The 18768-nt window shown below is 46.8% G+C and overlaps 1 protein-coding gene across 4 annotated transcripts in view; it reads left to right on the top strand.

Moving 5' to 3' along the window:
* Positions 1 to 18768, top strand: part of EVC2 (EvC ciliary complex subunit 2) — a 128066-nt gene that overhangs the window by 37310 nt on the left and 71988 nt on the right. For all 4 annotated transcript variants that reach the window (XR_005987446.1, XM_041753326.1, XM_041753323.1 and 1 more), the window contains exons 8-9: positions 3830 to 3964; positions 7529 to 7668. Coding sequence is in view for 3 of the 4 variants with exons in the window: in XM_041753326.1 (XP_041609260.1) it covers positions 3830 to 3964; positions 7529 to 7668 (275 nt within the window). In the remaining variant the exon portion in view is untranslated. The remainder of the gene's footprint in view (positions 1 to 3829; positions 3965 to 7528; positions 7669 to 18768) is intronic.

Genomic DNA, 18768 nt, shown 5'->3' with positions numbered 1-18768 from the left:
CAGTGATGGTGATGATGATAGTCATAGAATTTGGGGTGTAATAGGTTTACCAGCATGCAGAAAAGAGTTCTAATGGTGGGACGCCTGGGTGGTTCAGCAGTTGAGCATCTATCTGCCTTTGGCTCAGGGCATGATCCCAGAATCTGGGATCGAGTCCCACATCTTGGGCTCCTTAAGAGGAGCCTGCTCCTCCCTCTGCCTATATCTCTGCTTCTCTGTGTATCTCTCATGAATAAATAAATAAAATCTAAAACAAAAATTTAATGGTTAAATAATCAGAACTCTGAGGGAAAGGGAAAACTTAAAATTCCTAAAAAGCAAAAACAGATCCTTATAAGAAGTCATCAGACACTTTTATGCCAGAAGACAGTGAGATGGTACCTCCAGTGCTGAAGAAAAATGATTTTGGACCTTGAGTTATAGATTTAGCCAGATTATCAATCAAATGAGGACAAAGTAACAACACTTTTAAGACTTATAAAATAAAATAAAAAAATTTCTAAACAGATTAACTTGAGAATAAATAAATACTGAAAATACTCCATGGAACTTAAAAAAAAAAGCATCCAAGAAATAGAAAGAAATGGGATCTAAGAAACATAGTTTTGCTTTAAGGAATAATGTATAACAATACTGAAAGCTGTAAAGAGAGGGCTCCAAATGACAGCAGTGCAGCAAGCCTGGAAAGTAACCAGTCCTGATTAGAGCAGAGTGTCAAAGCATTCTGGGAATGACAACTTTAAGAAGAAAGAAACCACTCCCTGCAACAGATACTATCATTAAGGAAATGGTATATGACAGGAAGAAAAAAAGAAGGGCAATGAGAAACTTTAGGGAAAAAAAGTTGCACAAAAAAGAATGCTAGTCCAAATTGAAGCAAGTAAAAATATGGCATGATTTTGAATAATTGATAAACTATAAGAAAAGGGACTGAATTAGAAACATACTGCTTTGAGGAGCAGATGGATAGTGATGTAGGATTATATTTTTTACTTTATTCTTCAGAGAATAACATTTTCCTAATCAGCATTATAATAAAGTCTTTTAATTTTTTTTACTTTTAGTTTCTGGAATTAACTTATAAACAACCACAAAGAATTGTGGTTGCAGAACAAAATATATATGTTATAAGTCTAACAATTTCTGGAAGAAAGAAGTAGGAAAGGCAAGTGTAGGACACTAATTTCATTATCTTTTTTAGTAAGAAGACATAAAACAAAAAATAGTCTCTAAGTGCTGTGAAAGTTGAAGTTTAATTTTTTAATTTGGAGTTACAAAGATAGCTAATTGAAAGACTAAAAATAGTCATTAACATTGGAAGTGTGGAGAGAGAGAGATTTATAGGTTGCAAATCCTATAAATTTGTAAGGTAAAAATTCATGACCTAAATCCACATCTGTCAAAGCAGGAATTCAGTTAATAGTATGTAATTTGATGAATCAAGAAATAAAGATACATGTTTAATTTTTAGAGTATTTAAGTTAACTAACCATTTTGGTTAAGGAAGCCATAAAAACTAAAAACAGTATCTGTTTAAACATTTGCCTCAGGGAAGCTGGGTTAGAGTGGGTAGGGGAAGGTAACAGGAAATTTGCTTTTCTTTTTAAACAGACTTCTGTTAAGAACCCTTTTCCCTAGTACACATACATTACTGTGCTTTTGAAGAGTAACAAAATGGCTACATTATTGCTCATTATATGGATTGAATAATTTATAGAAACTTAAAATATAATCATTCTTTGTTTTGGGAACATTTAGGATCCACACACAGTTGTGTTACTTTATACGGTGCTCTGCAAAAACAGTCATATATAAATAAATAAATCTTTCTGTATATTTCTAGGCCAAACCAACCTTGTATATAAGCTTTTATGCATATTTTTTAATTATTTCCTAAGGAGAGAATCCTAGGCATGAAATTGCTGAGTTAAAGGGCTGACCATTATAAAGCCTCATATTATGGACACACATATTTTGTCCCTCTTATTTTTGAGTATAGACATTTTGGTGAAAACACTCCAAGGGATGAAACTATTACCAGAATGTGAGGCTCTCAGACCAGGTTTGTTTTGGGGTCCATCTTGTGATAAAATGACTCATTAATGGCCACCATATAGCTTCTCTATTACTATACTAAAGGTGTTTACCTTTATTTTACACAGCCCACAAAGGAAGATACAGCAAGAATCACTGGTGTTTAGTAAGCACATATTAAAGCCAGGCACTCTTTTAATGACTACATTCACCTTCATTCATATTCTTGTGTAATCCTTAGTATGACCCTCGGAGGGCTACTGTCTTAATTTATAAGGGAAGGAGCAGAGGCAGAGAGATGAACTCATCTGCCCAATACTACATGGCCAGTAAGGTCGAGATGGTGCCACACCAGGTGTCTGAGTCCTGAGCCCAAGCTTCACCGTACTCTGCTGTTTACAGGTCTGCCTTACCTGTGAATAGGAGGCAGACCTGGGTCAGACCCACTCAGTGCCCACACAAAGAGTATAACCACACAAAGAACCCCAGCTTACAGCCTGGTACACAGTAAATACTCAATAAATAATTGCTGATTGATAAATGAGCCAAACTTTGTACTAATCTCCATATTACTACTTTATTTAATCTTCATTCTATGAGGAAATTTTACCCCATTTTACAGATGAGAGAAGTGAGGTTGCCGGAAGTCAAGTTGCTCATCCGGGGTATCACAGCTGTTTTGACAGAGGTGACATTTCCATCCAGATCTGTAGGATTAAAAATCCAGAGCTCTGTATCTTGTTCAAAGTGTCTTTAGGAGAATTCAAGGAGTTAAGTCTTGTGAAACCCTTAGCCCAGCAGTTCTCAAAGGGTGTTTTTCAAACCAAGAGCACAGCAGCAGCCCCTGGGAACTTGGAAAGGCTCTCCTGAGGCCCTGTCCCCAGGTCTTGTGAATTGGAAGCTCGGGGTGGGGCACAATGATGCATGTTTCCACAGGCTGTCCTGGTTCTGATGCATGCATACGTGTGCGAGCAGCCTCAGCCCATTGTGAGTGCTTGTCAGATGCCAGCTCCTGCTGTGGTCTAGGATCTAGGGAACGGGTGGAGGGAGGGGCTCAGGGTGGAGTGTCTAGGACCTACTAGCTTCTCCCAGTTGTTTGATGCCAGCCACTCCTGGCCTGTCACGGATGCATATTTGTCCCAGGTTCTCACTGGCTGGAGTCCAGAGAAAGCCTCTGAGGAGAGAGAGGGCTGGGCATGTTAAGCCAGGTCTTTGGATTGCTTGGCAGCCAGCCACCTCCTGCTGTGCGGTGCTTCCCTGCCCTGTGCATCCTCTAGCCTGGTCCTAAAGTCCAGAGAGGGCTGGGGGGGGGTGCCTTTCTGATGTTTTTGGGAAGAGGGGTGCAGACAGCATGGGGAGAAGGGAAGGGCACTACAAATTCTTCCTCTGGCCTCTGCAGAAATCTGCCTCCGACTCAAAACAACTCATGGGTCCCTAGTGCTGCCTTAGGTTTCTTACGTGTGGGTTTGGGAATTTAATGTTCTTGAGTGCCTGTGGTACGCCAGGCTCGGCAGGGGTGTGGCCCTACTGTGTGCAAGCCACCATGCTGACTTCCTGGCAGTGTTCATCCTGCTCAGGGCTTCTGACGCACTGTGTGGAAGCCACGCTGTGAGGAAACAGGCTCAGAGAGGTCCGGCAATGGTCTCAGGCCACCAGCCAGTGGGGACAGTTGGGTCCAAACCCAGGTCATTCTCGCTGACTCCGTGCTTATTCTGCTGTAACTCTTAGTTATGACCTGACTGAAAGATATGAAGTGTGACCATGGACAAGCCCCTCTCTTCCTCTCGTCCTGTAGGTTGTCCCAAATCACGGCCTCCATGCAGCAGGATTCTTCACAGCCTCTGTCATCTCCTTTGTGCTGACCTGGGTCACACTTTTCTTCATGGCTCGATACCAGTGTTTAAAGGGAGGCCCATTTGCCAGGCATCAGGTGAGTCTCCATGTGTGTTTTGTACCTGGAGGGGGACCGGTTGGCAGGAGATGTGAGGTTGAAGTTTATCCTCCAGCTAGGTGAGTCTCTGCCCTGGATGAATGTCCCCATCCCCAGGGAGATGACAGACACATGCCCATGTCCAGGCTCAGCTGTGGAGACTCCTAACAACCATGCCAGGATGTGTCCTTGTCATTCATCGTTTTTATTTATCTTTTTTAAAGATTTATTTATTTATTCATGATAGACACAGACTGAGAGAGAGAGGCAGAAACATAGGCAGAGGGAGAAGCAGGCTCCCTGCAGGGAGTCCGATGTGGGACTTGATCCTACATCCTGGGATCAGACCTGAATTGAAGGCAGGCATCCAACCTCTGAGCCACCCAGGCGTCCCTCATTCATCGTTTTTAAAGCTTTCTGGGTGATTCCATCAAGTGGCCAGGGCTGAGGGCCCCTTGCGATCTGACTGAATAACGGAGCCCCCATCTGGGTGGCCGGCTCTGTGTTCCTGCCACACTGACTCAGGTCCTGGTCCACACTCCTCAATGGTCCACACTAACTTCCTCCTCAGGGAGAGAGTGGATCTGTCAGCCCGGCTTGGGAAGCCCCCCCAGGGCCAGCTTCTGCCCACCTCTGCTGCCATTTTCTACTTCACTCCTCAGCCCCAGTCAAGGCAGTAACTCAGCGTTCCCTGAGATCATCAGCTCACCATACTCACCCCGGATGCTTTCCCATCCTCTCTGCCCTTCGTGAGTGTAGTGCTGGCTGGGGTGGGGGCCCTCTCTCCGGGTTCTGGCACTAGTTTCTGTAGACCCCACCCAGCACACCTCCTAATCTCTTGGGCCCACCTGTGAACGTCTTATTCTCTCTATTCCTGCCTTGGTCTGGATTCCCACAGAAGCACACCCCGGGGCCAGGACCCAAACACAAGTAGCCTGTATGGGAAGTGATGCCAGGAGGTAGTAGTGTGGGGTTGGGAAGTGAGGCAGGAAGGAAGGCTGCTGGTCAGGTTACTTCTGTGGGTCCCTGGAGCTTCACCCTGCCTGGGACCTCTGGGGACTGTATGTAACTCATCTCAGAATCATTCCACCCAAGGAGGGAAGGAGCTGGAGTATATACTATACCCCGCTAATCATCAGTTAAGGACATGGGGGCATAGGGGCCATTAGAAGGTAGGGGAGGAAGGCCTGTCCTTCCCACTGAGAAGGCACTTTGAGACCAGAGAACAGAGCAGGCCACTGCATACTATTTACACAGAGTTTTATTCAGGGTAACTTAATTGGTAGGTGATCAGGTGAGGGGCGATCCAGGGGCTGAGCAGCTATTCTTACAGAGTCCAGACCTTACTCCACAGATTTTATAGAGTGAGGGGACATGCAGAGGGCACTGTAGTGAGATCAAAGGGTCCACTGACACCTTCATGGGTTCGAGAGCACCTCACTGACAGCTGCCCTTTCATTAGATCTCGTGGCACCATCTGTGCATCAGGAGGGGGAAAGACTATGTTATCTTTAAAAAATTTATGGAAGGCCTAAACAAACCTCTCACTTCTGGCCTTCTGGCCTTCCCATTTCTAAGGAATGTATATTAATCTCCAAGGGGCCAGAACACATAGCCCCAAGAAAGGACATGAATGAGATGGAGGGCCACAGATAGAGTCAGTATTGCCAGTGCTCCTGCAGGGGCCGGACACAGGGGAACCTTATTTCCCTGGCATGGGCCCTGAGGGCCAGCAAAAGCCTTTAGGAAAAGAAGTGTGGGTATTGGCTGAGAGATCTTGGGCTAGTGGACACTGGAGCAGTAAGGGCGAGGGGACATGGGTAGATAACAGGTGGTATCTGCCACCATCCCCACTACTTGGTACGGAACCTGGGGCTTGGAAGGCCCTGAATAAATGTGTGGGAATGAACGAGCCTTCAGCCCATCAGTGGTTGGACAGACAGGAAGGAAATCAGAGCCGCAGTTCATAGAGTGCAGTGAGCTCCATGAGAAGACGCTTGAGGCAGTAAGTGTCATGGCATGTTGTTGGTCCCTCCAGGGCCATGGAGGGCTGGAGCTGCTGTGACCCAGTGTCACCCAGGGGCCCAGCACCTTGAAGGGAACATCAGCCATCCCTCCCCTTCACTCTATATTGAGGAAACTGAGGCCCATGAAGTTGAAACACTTGGGTCAAGTGGCCACATGTAGGCTGGACTTGGCTTCTGGGGGCCATTTCTGGAGGCTGGAGGGCCTGTCTCATTGCTCTCTTGGTGTCTGCTTCCCAGAGGAGAGGTCGGTCATTTCAAAGTGATATGGGCCCACAGTGTCTGTGGCAGGCGAAAGGGAGGAGGAGACAAAGGGCCCCTCTTAACAGACCTTCAGCTTGTCTCCCAGAGCCACTATCAATCACAGAACAAAACTTCCCTGCTGCTATGATGAAGGAGCAGGAATCATTTCCTGGAGATGAAAGGCTGATCATTACACCTGCAGAGAGGAAAGCAAAGTGTTGATTTAAGGCCTGAAGACCCTTGAAGTTCACAGAATGAACTCTTTTCACATTTTTCTTTATTTTTGCCAGCCCAAGGCCACCAGTGAGACAGTGTGCTATAAAACACAAGACAGTCTTCTTCACCTTTTCTAGCACTTCGCTCCGTCTATCTTATGAGTTAGATCGACTTGGGACCAGATGCCAACCCTGACTCTTCATGGACTATGTGAATGCAGATAACCCCTCTGAGCTGTGGTTTCTTGTATGTAATGTGGGGGCAATAGCACTTATTTTGCGGTGACAGTTTCATGATGATAACATATCCAAGGCACAGGGAGAGGAATTCTTAAGTATTTGCTATAGTTATCACCTCTTTGAAGAATTAATAATAAGGACAAAATGATCCAATCATTGGGTTGGGCTTAATTATCTCCCATGTCACTTCCATCTGACAATTCTATATTCTAATTAGAAACCAGCCAGATGCATGTCGAAGTCTGTCTGCCAACTGGAAATTCCCTCTGTACGATGATGATTATGGTGATGGTGATGATGGTGATGATGATGGTTTTGATGATGGTGATGGTGGTGATGATGATGGTGATGATGGTGATAGTGATAATGACAATGGTGATGATGATGATGGTGTTGATGATGGTGATAATGATTGTGAGGATGGTTGTGGTGCTGGTGGTGTTGATGATGATGGTGCTGGTGGTGATGATGGTGATAACAATGATTATGAGGATGGTGGTGGTGATGGTAATCATGGTGAAATATTTATTTTTTTATTTTTTTATTTTTTGTTGAGTGAAATATTTTTATAGGTCTTTACAATTTGCAGAGGCTTTTCCATACATTGTTTTGCTTATATGCACAGTAACCCTATGCAGGGCTACTGGAATTATGATCCCATTTCTTTGATGAGAAAATGGAGGCCCAGGGCAATGCAGTGTCTTGTCTGAGTTTACCCTCCTCACAGGTGATGGGGCCACCAAGTTTCTCTGACTGCAGGTCCCTGCTTTTCCCCCATGATTTTCTCAGCACAGGACATTCATAAGAAGGCCTACTCCATTGTTCTTGAAATTTCCCTGCAGGTTCAGCATCATGAGAGCAAGCTGGAGCACTCCCAGTTTACCTCAGCTGATGGTGTCAATGAGGACCTTGCGCTGAATGACCAAATGATTGACATTCTGTCTTCAGAGGACCCTGGGAGCATGCTTCAAGCCTTAGAAGAGTAAGAATTCTCAATCACATTATACTTGCTTGGATATGATGACTGCTTAACTGCACTGGCCTGAGAGCAAACACTGAGTATGTTGCATTCATTCACTCATTCATTCATTCAGTTAATCATTCATGTGTTACTCAGTAGTCATTGTGGAACTACAGCTATGCTTAGTATTTGGGAAAAGGGATGAATAAGACGTAGTTTGTGCTATGATCTAATGGGAAAGACAGTCACATAAACGAAAGTGACCATAAAAGTTTGATGAACACCATGCTGCTAAAAGGAGGCTTTCCAGGTGGACTAAGAGAAGGAAGACTTCAGGCAGAGGGAAGAAAGGGCAGATGAAAGGATAGGAAATGAGCAAGATGCATTTGGTGAAGCACAGTAACTCGGTTCAACTGATGTGTGGATTGAGGTATTGAGTACAGAGAAATAAAGGAAGAGGCTGGAGAGAGGGGCCAGGCCAGGCAGTGTGTTTGCCGAACTGAATTCCATTCTTTTTATTTATTTAACGAATACTTAACAATGTACCTCCTGTGTACAGTAGAACCTAGAGCCAGACCCAGTTCCAAACACTTCGTGAATACTAACTTGTAATCCTCTTAGCCACCCTATGGAGCAGGTATTGCTGCTCTTACCATCTCATGGATGAGGATTTGAGAGAGGCTGTGGAGCTTGCCCCAGGGCACACACTTGAAAACAGAGAGCCAGGCTCAAGCCCAGGCAGTCTGGCTGCAGGGCGCATGCTTGCGATCAGGATGCTGCTGCACTGGCCACAGTGTCTCACTCGATGAGGCTCATCAGCGTGGCCTTTCCTCCTGTCCCTTTTGCAAATATTTGCAGAGGGCTTCTTTATATGTGTCCTTTCTCCAGTTGTCTTCTAAAATGCTGTCTCATCTTTTACTTCTTCAAACATATGAAGCATAATTATCTTAAAGTTTCTGAAACTTTATTATCTCCCATTACCTGTGCCTGCTCTCTATTGTTGCTCCTAGGTTGTGGTCCTAGCTCCTGGTCTTGTCCTATGCCTGGGTCATTTTGTTTTTTAGTTTTTAGTTTAGTTTAGTTTAGTTTTGTTTTATTGGAGTTCAATTTGCCAACATGTAGTATAACACCCTGTGCTCATCCTGTCAAGTGCCCCCCTCAGTGCCCGTCACCCAGTCACCCCACCCCACCCCCGCCCACCTCCCTTTTCACCACTCCATCACTCCTTGTTCATTTCCCAGAGTTAGGTGTCTCTCATGTTTTGTCACCCTCACTGATATTTTCACTCATTTTCTCTCCTTTCCTTTTATTCCCTTTCACTAATTTTTATATTCCCCAAATGAATGAGACCGTATAATGTTTGTCCTCTCCGATTGACTTATTTCACTCAGCATGATACCCTCCAGTTCCATCGACATCGAAGCAAATGGTGAGTATTTGTCGTTTCTAATGGCTGAGTAATATTCCATTGTATACATAAACCACATCTTCTTTATCCATTCATCTTTCGATGGACACCGAGGCTCATTCCACAGTTTGGCTTTTGTGGACATTGCTGCTAGAAACATTGGGGTGCAGGTGTCTTGGCGTTTCACTGCATCTGCATCTTTGGGGTAAATCCTCAATAGTGCAATCCTGGGTCGTAGGGCAGATCTATTTTTAACTCTTTGAGGAACCTCCACACAGTTTTCCAGAGTGGCCACACCAGTTCACATTCCCACCAACAGTGCAGGAGGGTTCCCCTTTCTCCACACCCTCTCCAACATTTTCTGTTTCCTGTCTTGTTAATGTTCCCCATTCTCACTGGTGTGAGGTGGGATCTCATTGTGGTTTTGATTTGTATTTCCCTGATGGCCAGTGGTGCAGAGCATTTTCTCACGTGCTTGTTGGCCATGTCTATGTCTTCCTCTGTGAGATTTCTCTTCATGTCTTTTGCCCATTTCATGATTGGATTGTTTTTTTCTTTGCTGTTGAGTTTGATAAGTTCTTTATAGATCTTGGATACTAGCCCTTTATCTGATAGGTCATTTGCAGATATCTTCTCCCATCCTGTAGGGTGTCTTTTAGTTTTGTTGACTGTTTCTTTTGCTGTGCAGAAGCTTTTTATCTTGATGAGGTATGCCTGGGTCATTTTGATTGTGTGCCTTTGGTCCCCATACTAATGCTCTTCAGTAAGGCATCCTCTTTTTCCTATTTGCTAGTTGAAGGATCTGATGCTCTTCTAAGTGAAGAGGTATAGAACAGCCACACATTTAGTAAGTGACAGGACAGGACTGGAGCTTTCTCTGTAGAATCTCAGCCATGTTATGTTTCACAAATATTCTCTGAGTCCTGGTTTCTTCATCTCTGGGTGGGGGAAACCAGAAGTGCCAGGGGATACTGTAAAGTTTCATTATGGGAAAGGGACTTGGTGGCAGAGTCTTCCCTGGAGTTTTGCATCTCTGAGTTGGGGCCTGACTTAACAGGAGATGAGCAGATGGAAAAGAGAAGCACTCAAGATGCTCATCCCTTCTAGGAGTCTTAAGAGCGGTGCAAACAGCAACTGGTAGTGGGAGAGCCTGAGAGCAAGATCTAACAGCTCTGGTCCTGTCTCCCTGGGGCCTGGAAACTGTCCCATGGCGGGCAGAGATGGACTCAAGAGAGCACAAGAAATGGAGAGAACTGTCTCTACTTCCTTAGGAGTGACTAGTCACTGGTCTGAGAGAAGTGCTCTCTCGTGTCCAACTCTTGGCACTTTGTGAGCTATGGAGGTTCTGAGCACAGAGGGACTTCCATCCTGCTGGAGGGTTGTCCCTTCCCAGCCGAGTGCCATCCTCCAGTGTCAGACCTTCAGGCCCATACCTGCTGGGCTGTCCTTGCACCCAGCTGGGCATTGGGCCTTGTTCATCTGTTTCTGGGTCTGGGCTCATGTGGTGTGGCTAACTGCGCTTTGCACAGCCATTCAGGTGTGATTCTTCATTTTAGCTTAATTCCCTAATCAGAATGCCAAGGGCAACAAATCAGAATTTGCCACGCTACCCAAGAGGAAAGAGGGAGGGGAAGAGTGGATGGGTAGTGGAGTGGCTGGCAACTGGCAGAGATTCATGAATGTCTCTCATTACATTAAATGGTAGGCGCTGGTGACTATAAAAGTGTTGCCTAGCTAAAAGTGTGTTGTCTTCCAAAACATGGAAAGGAAAAGTAGAGTGAGATGACTTGGCTTGTGTGATCAGCACCTAGAAATTAATTTGCAGGTAGGTCATACTCTGCAACCTCTGGCCAAAGGAATTAGGGTTATAATTAGCATATGTATATATGTAATACGTATGTATTACATACACACACAGTACATGTGTACTAATACGCAACAGTACATGTAGTAACATATCATAGTAACAGCGTATAACGTGAACGGTATTAGTATCATATGGAAGGTATCAATCATCCTGTCTTTGTTGTTAGTTCAAGAAGTGATGGTGTATAAGAAGCACGGGCTTGGGATCCCTGGGTGGCGCAGCGGTTTGGCGCCTGCCTTTGGCCCAGGGCGCGATCCTGGAGACCCAGGATCGAATCCCACGTCGGGCTCCCGGTGCTTGGAGCCTGCTTCTCCCTCTGCCTATGTCTCTGCCTCTCTCTCTCTCTCTGTGTGACTATCATAAATAAAAAAAAAAAAAAAGGAGCACGGGCTTCCTTGAGCCCCACATTCTATGAAGTGAACAGGCTGCGATGTGCTGGTCCTGGTGTGTAGAGTGCTCGGAGGACATTGAGGTTACCAAGATTTTATTCTTGTAAATCCCCTCGGAGCTCTGGACTTTTCTATTTATTTCTCCTTGGGAGCCCCTCTTGTTTTGCCTGAAGAGTGTTTAACATTGATTGTGGAGCATGACCTGAGAGTGCTCAGCTGGAGAGCTGCATTTGTCCTGGTCTCCTCCCTTACCCCTCTCTTCCCCCTCCCTCTCCCCCACCGCCCCCATCCCAACATTCATTATTTATTGAGCACTCGCTGTGTTTCAGACTCCGTGGTTGAATGCTCGTTTTAGGGACCTGGTGTTTGTTTGTTTTTTTTTCGATCATAGCATTGTCAGTTACTTTTAATCTTTCCATCTTGACTTAAAGTTGGGCTTTGGAGCTTCCAGAAAGAAAATGTCACTCAGAATGTCAGGGGCTTAGTATGCATGGAAGTCTGTGATTGTCTCTCCACAAAAAAAAAAAAAAAAAAAAAAAAAAAAAAAAGCTTTTTTTCCCTCTAACAAATAATTTATCCCATTTGTAATTCTTATGTGAAATTTAGCTGGGCTTCTAAATATGTCATTATGTGACTTGATTGCTACCTCGTTTCTCAGACCCATCAGAGCCCTGACCTTGGTCTCTTTTGCTGATTTACCTTTGATAAAGAGCATCTCCTTGGTTTGCGTGGTGGTTTATCTTTTACATCATTTCTTCATGGGCTGTCTCACCGAGAGTATCTGAGGGAGAGGGGTTTCCTTGGATTTGTGTCAGGCTCTTAGACATTGTCATAATGGAGGCAGCTTAGCTCTGGACAGGCAGAGGCAAGAGGGAGGAGAAACTGGGAGAACTGGGTACCTCTGTCTGCTCCTGGAAGTTTCTAGAAGCACAGAGAGCCCCACAGTGTCTTAGCTCTAGCATTGTTCTGGCCCAGATCACCGCCAGGCACCTCTTGCCTGTGACCTTAGGTAATTCTCACAATGGCTCTGGAAGGGAAGCTGATGTTTAAAAAGTTTGATTGGTTTTGCCTAAGGTCACACAAGTGACTGGTGATGGGTTTGCCCCCAGGCCCATATCCTTTCAGATCCACTGTTCTATTGACAAAACAGCTTTTAAAAAAGATGACACTTAGAATTTTCCAGAAACACAAAGGGAAAGAAGAAAGTAAGTCCTGGCCAGTGTTTATTTCCTGTTATTTAAAGAAGCTCATAGCTATCTTTTTTTTTTTAATATTTTATTTATTTATTCATGAGACACAGAGAGAGGCAGAGACACAGGCAGAGGGAGAAACAGGCTCTTCACTGAGAGCCTGATGTGGGACTCGATTCCGGGACTCCAGGATCACGCCCTGGGCCGAAGGCAGACGCTAACCGCTGAGCCACCCAGGGATCCCCAACACATTGCTATCTTTTGATGTTGCCAGCATCCTGTTCTAGACTCTCTAAATTGTGGTTTCTAGGCGAACAGAATAGGCATTCGGTGAGTATTGGTTGAATTGAGGCTTTTAGATCCATGCCTTGAGTGGTTTCCTGCACCCGCCATGTAGTAGGATTTTTTTACAACTGCACCATTTTTATTCTATATTAATGCTGCTGAGATGTGATTTTGTTTCTCATTTCCGGAACTCAGGGTAATGGAGCAGCTCACCCCAAATTCTGGTAGTTCGTTTGTTCTTTCTGGGTAATTTGCTCCTGTGTGCAATCATTTTTAAAACACAGGAGGCCCTGGCTCGACACTGGCAAATCGTCTGGGTGGTGGTCCTCGTGGGATGCACACAAGCAGAATATGAAGGCCCGTGTGGATAACCCTGCAGTTCTATGGTGTAGAGGGGCTATAAAGCAGCAAAATGCTCTGTTGCAGAATAGCAGGGGCTCGCTTTCCCCTGGGGGTACTGGGAGGCCCTCTAGGGGAGGCTCAGGAGAGCTGAGACTTGAGTGGTGAGCACCCCGTGGGGGCTGCATGGATGGAGCTCAGGGAGGGACATACGTGGGCACTTAGGGTCTAGAAGGGGATGAGGCCAGCGTGGCCGTAGCACACGGTAGTGGGCTGGAGGGTCACGCAGAGCCAGTGTGAGCATGACCTGGAGCAGCTTCCATTATTCATCCTGACTTCCCTGCCCTTGACTTTCTTCCTGTCACTCAAGGCTGTCAGAAGCCACCTTAGGTGTCTTGTCTGTGTCTTGTCTTGTCTTTAATGTTGGACTCTGTCTTCCCAGCTAGGCAGGAAGTTCACAAAGGTGGGGACTTTCTGTCTTGTGTGCTGATTTATTCTGAGTGCTTCAAGCACTGCCTGGCACACAGTAGGTGCTTGTGGAGGTGGGGCCATACAACAGTGGCAAGCTTGATGGAGAGTCACCAGCAGGTAGAATGGGGCCTCTCTGGTTAATTGGACAGGAAAGATGGTGAGAAGGGGCAGGGTTACTCCAAACAGAAGTTAGTGCTGTAGGTTCAGGTTTGACGTGGCCTCGCAGGCTGCCCAGAGTTGGCACCAGGGGGTTGGGCTGTGGCGGGACACCCTTGCAGAGCAACACTCGGTTGGCAGCCACTAGTCCCTTGGCTGGGCTGCACCCGGCCTCTCACTCAGGGCTGATGTCCCAGGAGGACCTCCACGGGGTAGGTCTGTGTGATGTCCCTCCCACAGGCTCCACAGAGGTCCGCAGAATCAAGGAATGGATGAGGGAGGAGGAGCAGCAGCACCCACTGATGGCTTGGGAGTGGGGTCTGTGGGAGAAGAGCTGTCAGCACCCAGGGGGAAGGTGCTGCTGCTTCCTAAGATGAGGAAAGAGGGAGACTGAGTTTTGAGGAAAAGATCTAGAGGCCTTTCTGAGCTGGGCGAGTTGGAGATACCTACAGACACCAGATGGATGTGTCAGGAGGAGCCCAAAGGTCTGTTCAGATGCAGGCGGGGTAGGAGTGGGGACTGCAGGTGGCAGGACAGGAAAGGAGGGGGAAACCCCCAGAAAGTGGAGAGAGGTGTGGAGGGGAATGGGAAGGCGCCTCAGGAACCATAGCCTTTACACCCTCAGCAAAGTGACAGGAAACCAGGGGAATGAGAGCAGGAGAGAAAAGGAGTCCTAGAAGAAGGGGCAGCCAACCTGCTGTGCAGGGAAGCATCAGAGTAAAGAGAACCCGGGGCCACGAGAAGGACAGTTACGGTGATGTCAGAGGCTCTGAATGCTCTGCTGGGGATGGTCCTCCACAGACAGGGGAGGCTCAGGGACAATTGCAGGAAATGGTACTGAGAGGCTGGGAGCCAGAGCTCTGGTGTCAGCACCAGGGCCATCGTCCTGGGAAGGGAAGTCCAGAGCATGCAGAGATGCCTGCAGGTGCGTGATGAGTGGTGTGAACATGGCACGTCCCTATATGATACTTCCCAATGAAGTGCGAGGTGATGACATGAGGAAGAAGAGGGGAGGACTGTAGGAAGGTATGGGATAGTCCTGCCAGAGTGGGGGAGGTGGCTTCTAGCAGAACCCCAAAGAATTAGCGGGTAGGGAGAGTGCCCACTTTCCAAAAGGAAAATCAGCCTTAATACATTAGAGCAACATATTCACATATAGAGACATATAAATGCAATCCCAGGAGTCAGTGTAGCTAGGAACATTATAGTATATATGGCTTTTCATTCTCTATTTTTTTTTATATAACTCCTTATTTGCTTAGAATCTATATTTCCAAAAGAGTATACCTTGATTAGCAAAAAGAGGTAGTATTCTGAAAGAGGAAAACTCACTGATTCTACAGGTAGAGGTTTAAGATAAAGATAATAAATAAACAAGTACAACATATTATAATAAACTAGGACACCTATTATGGTATTCTGATACTGAATTAGCTTTTAAAATCAAGGCTATTTTGTCACTTTAGCTATGTTATTATATGTTACTATAGGTCTTTCAAATAGTTTTCCTTTGGTATTAGAAAGTTTTCTTCTTTTTAAATAGCAATAACATTGCAAACAGGCAATTTTTATTTAGAGATGGTAAACGCTGGAGGTCCAGCGGCCTGGATGCAGGACTCGTTTCTGCAGGTGCTCTGGTGGGAGGTAGAGGCTGCTGGAGGTCAAGTGGTAGAGCCCAGGGGTTAAGAGATGGGGTTGAGACACACGACTACCTGGATTGGGTCCCAGCAGTGCCACTGACTAGCAGGTGACTCTAGGTGCCATATCTATCGCGTACGGGTAACTGTGGCTGCCTCGTAGGGTGCTAGGACAGAAGCTGGCCGCACGCGGCATTGTAGGTGAGCTGGAGGAGTATTTCCTGTGGCCGCTCTAATAACTCACTACACACTTGGGAGCCCCAAGGAACAGAGTTATTCTCTCACAGGGCTGGAGGCCAGAGGCCCAGAGTTGGTTTCACTGGGCTAAAGACAAGCTGTTGGCAGGGCCGCCTCCCTTCAGACACTCCAGGGTGGAGTCCTTCCCTCTTCTTCCAGCTTCTGGGGCTGCTAGCAGCAGTCCTCAGCTTGTGGCCATGTCCCTCCGGTCTCCACCTCCAGGTGGACTCCTCTCCATCTGTACGTATCTAGTCTCCTCTGCCTCTGCCTTAGGGAGACATTTGTGATCGGGTTTAGGGCCCACAGATAAGCCAAGGTGATCTCCACACCTCATGATCTTTCACTTAATTACACTTCCAAAGGTCCTTTGTTTTTATAAGACCACATTTCCAGATTCCAGGGATTTGGACCTGGTATCCCTGGGTGGCCATTATTTAAGGAAATGATCAGAAAAATCTGAAAAGATGGGGCACTTGGGTGGCTCAGTCGGTTTAGTGTCTGCTTTTGGCTCAAGTCATGATCCCAGGGTCCTGGGATCGAGCCTCATGTCAGGCTCCCTGCTTAGGGGGGAGTCTCCTTCTCCCTCTCTTCCCTGCTTGTGCTCTCCTATCTCTTTCTCTCTCAAAAAAAACAAACAAAAACAAAACACAGTCTTTTTTAAAAAGCATTTTAAAAAAAAAAGAAAAATCTCTAAAGAATGAGAGAGAAAGAGATTTGAGGGGGTCTGTGGACTGGGTAAGTCATACAGTTGTTTCTGGAACATTCCTGAGGGTTGTCTTCAGACCAGGGCCATTAGAAATGGTCACTTCTCTCCATTCAGAAGTGGTTGGTGCAGAGCTCAAAGCTGGGTCTTCTGAGCAAGGCTGGGCCCTCTGGTGCTTCCTCGCTGTCTAAGCCCATGGATGGAGATCCGTCTTGGATTGTAAGAGGAGGCTCCCCGGGAGGGAGAGGGCGCATAGTCCAGGTGGGGCAGCTCTTTCTGTGACTAGTTCCATACTCCCTCATCTCTCCATGGGGCTCCTTGCACATAGTAGGGTCTCGAATAATTGCACTCATGACATATTGCCAGATATTCCACTGAAGTTCTCATGGGGGTGGACGTGGGTTTTAGGAAGCTGATGATAATGTTCTCAGATTCTAAACAACCCCCTCCCCTGCCCTCTCATGCACCTGCCCCGCTACCTGCTTCTTTTACTTCCTGTTGGATCAAGCACCAAAGCATCTCGTAGATGCCAAGCACTGGGCATTTACACAGTAAAGACACAAACCAGACTCGGGTAAGCTCTCTGCCCTTGGGCCTCTGTCAGGTCCCTCACTGAGTGGTTTTGTAATGCTCCATGTGTGTGTTGCCCACATTAGACTCCCAAGCCCTTGTTTGGACCGAGTCCAGCAGCACTAAGCTAAGTGTTAGCAATGCCTTGTGAGTGAATCTGTGGGTGAAATTTGCACTGGGTATTGAGGGGTCTTTAGGACACCGATGGGAAAGGAATGGGGGCATTCTTGGCAAGGGGACCCCATGTGTATGGGGCTTGGGGGCCTTATAGGGCCTCCTGATGTACTCAAAAAGTGCAGAGGTTTCAGAAACCTGGACACGTGGAAAGGTGTCTGGAAAAGGCCTTAGTGTCCAAAAAGAGGGGACTCCTAGCCCCCCTGACTCCCTCTCACCCCAACCCACTGTACAGGTGACCCATGTCTAGACCAGTCCTGGACTTCCAAAAGGATGATGTCAGGGTTCATTCACCTAGAGCCTCACTCGACTGGCAAGCACCCCAGGCCAGCTGAGGCGAAGCCCCGCCCACACACCTGTGCCCTGCTGCCCCATTCCCCTGAGGTACTGGGTGCTTGCCAGTGGCTGACAAGCCAGAGTGGGATTTTTATGGAGGACCAAACAGGAGCTGCGGTAGAGCAGCGCAGCAGTCATGCTCCATCTGGTTTCCATGGCAACCCTCGCTGTCCTCTTCCCAGCAAGGTGAGGGTTTCTTGGAGGAGATGCTTTCCTTCTTCCAGCAGGTGTTTTCTGAGTTCCTGCTGAGCGCCTGGCACTCTGCTAGGTGAGGTGCTGGAGAGGAAGCCAAGAAAAGCAAGCACCCCCAAGATGCCCACCGTCTATGAGGGAAAGAACTCACACGCGAATTAATACAGCACAGTGAGATTGTGCAAGCTGGAATAATCATGAAAGCACCTCTGCCGGGTGCAAGTGGTTTACACCTGATCCGGGGAACCTTTGCAGGGTATGATGTGATATTATCCCTGACTTAGCATCTCTCCTAATCCACACCACCCCATCCAGGCCATGAGGTTCATGCATCCTCTTGGGGGTTTCTTGGAGATGAAAGGAATCCCCTCAACTGTTGGAGTATCTGAGGGGGTCGATAAAGAGCTCCTTAATCTCCTTTAAACATTGAATCCTGAGCCAGTTGGGAAATAAGACCTATATCAGGCATGTTCTCCAACCTGGCCAAAAAAATAAATCGCCCATCACTTTCATTACATCGAAAAGCTAGGTCGGAGGATGTGGCTCTCTGTGCGGCATAATGAGCCCCACAGTGAGACTCTGCATTCCTGCTCAATAAAGCCAATTTCAGAGACTTCCTGCTCCCAGTCACCAGGTGCTGTGGCTGCTTGTGCCGAGTGCCAACCCCTGGACCCCATCAATTCCCTCACAGAGCTCCTCCACCAGAAGGGGCCCTGAGGAGAGGGAGATATGCATGGGCCCTTGCCAGCACTGGCCAGTTTGATTAGCCAGTCCAACCACATGGAAAGGAGTCACAAACAGGAAGTCCATGCATGCAGGCAGGACTAGAGCCAGCTTTTCTGGGGATGGCGGTTCTTCTAGCAGACTTTTGGGGTCCTGTCCTGGACCACTACCCTGACTCTGCTATTATACATGGTAGGTCTAGCACCAGCCACAGATAGGCCTGGAGACAGGTTGTCAAAAGCAACCAAGAAACTCCCTGTGTCCCAGGGAAGAGCACACGCATAGTCCCCGACTCTGATTAATGCCCACATTTTGTTGTGTTTTGTTTTCTGTCTCTTAGCCAATTTTTTTGAATACTAAATAGTGAATGTGGCAAAGAATTAGAGTGGCATAAAAGGCTGTACTGTGAAAATCAAATTGTCTTCTCATGCCTGCACCTGAAGG

This window comes from Vulpes lagopus, chromosome 4 (assembly GCF_018345385.1).
Source record: "Vulpes lagopus strain Blue_001 chromosome 4, ASM1834538v1, whole genome shotgun sequence".
NCBI lineage: Eukaryota > Metazoa > Chordata > Mammalia > Carnivora > Canidae > Vulpes > Vulpes lagopus.
The sequence above is the reverse complement of the archived record's forward strand: the minus strand, read 5'-3'. Positions and strand labels throughout refer to the sequence as shown.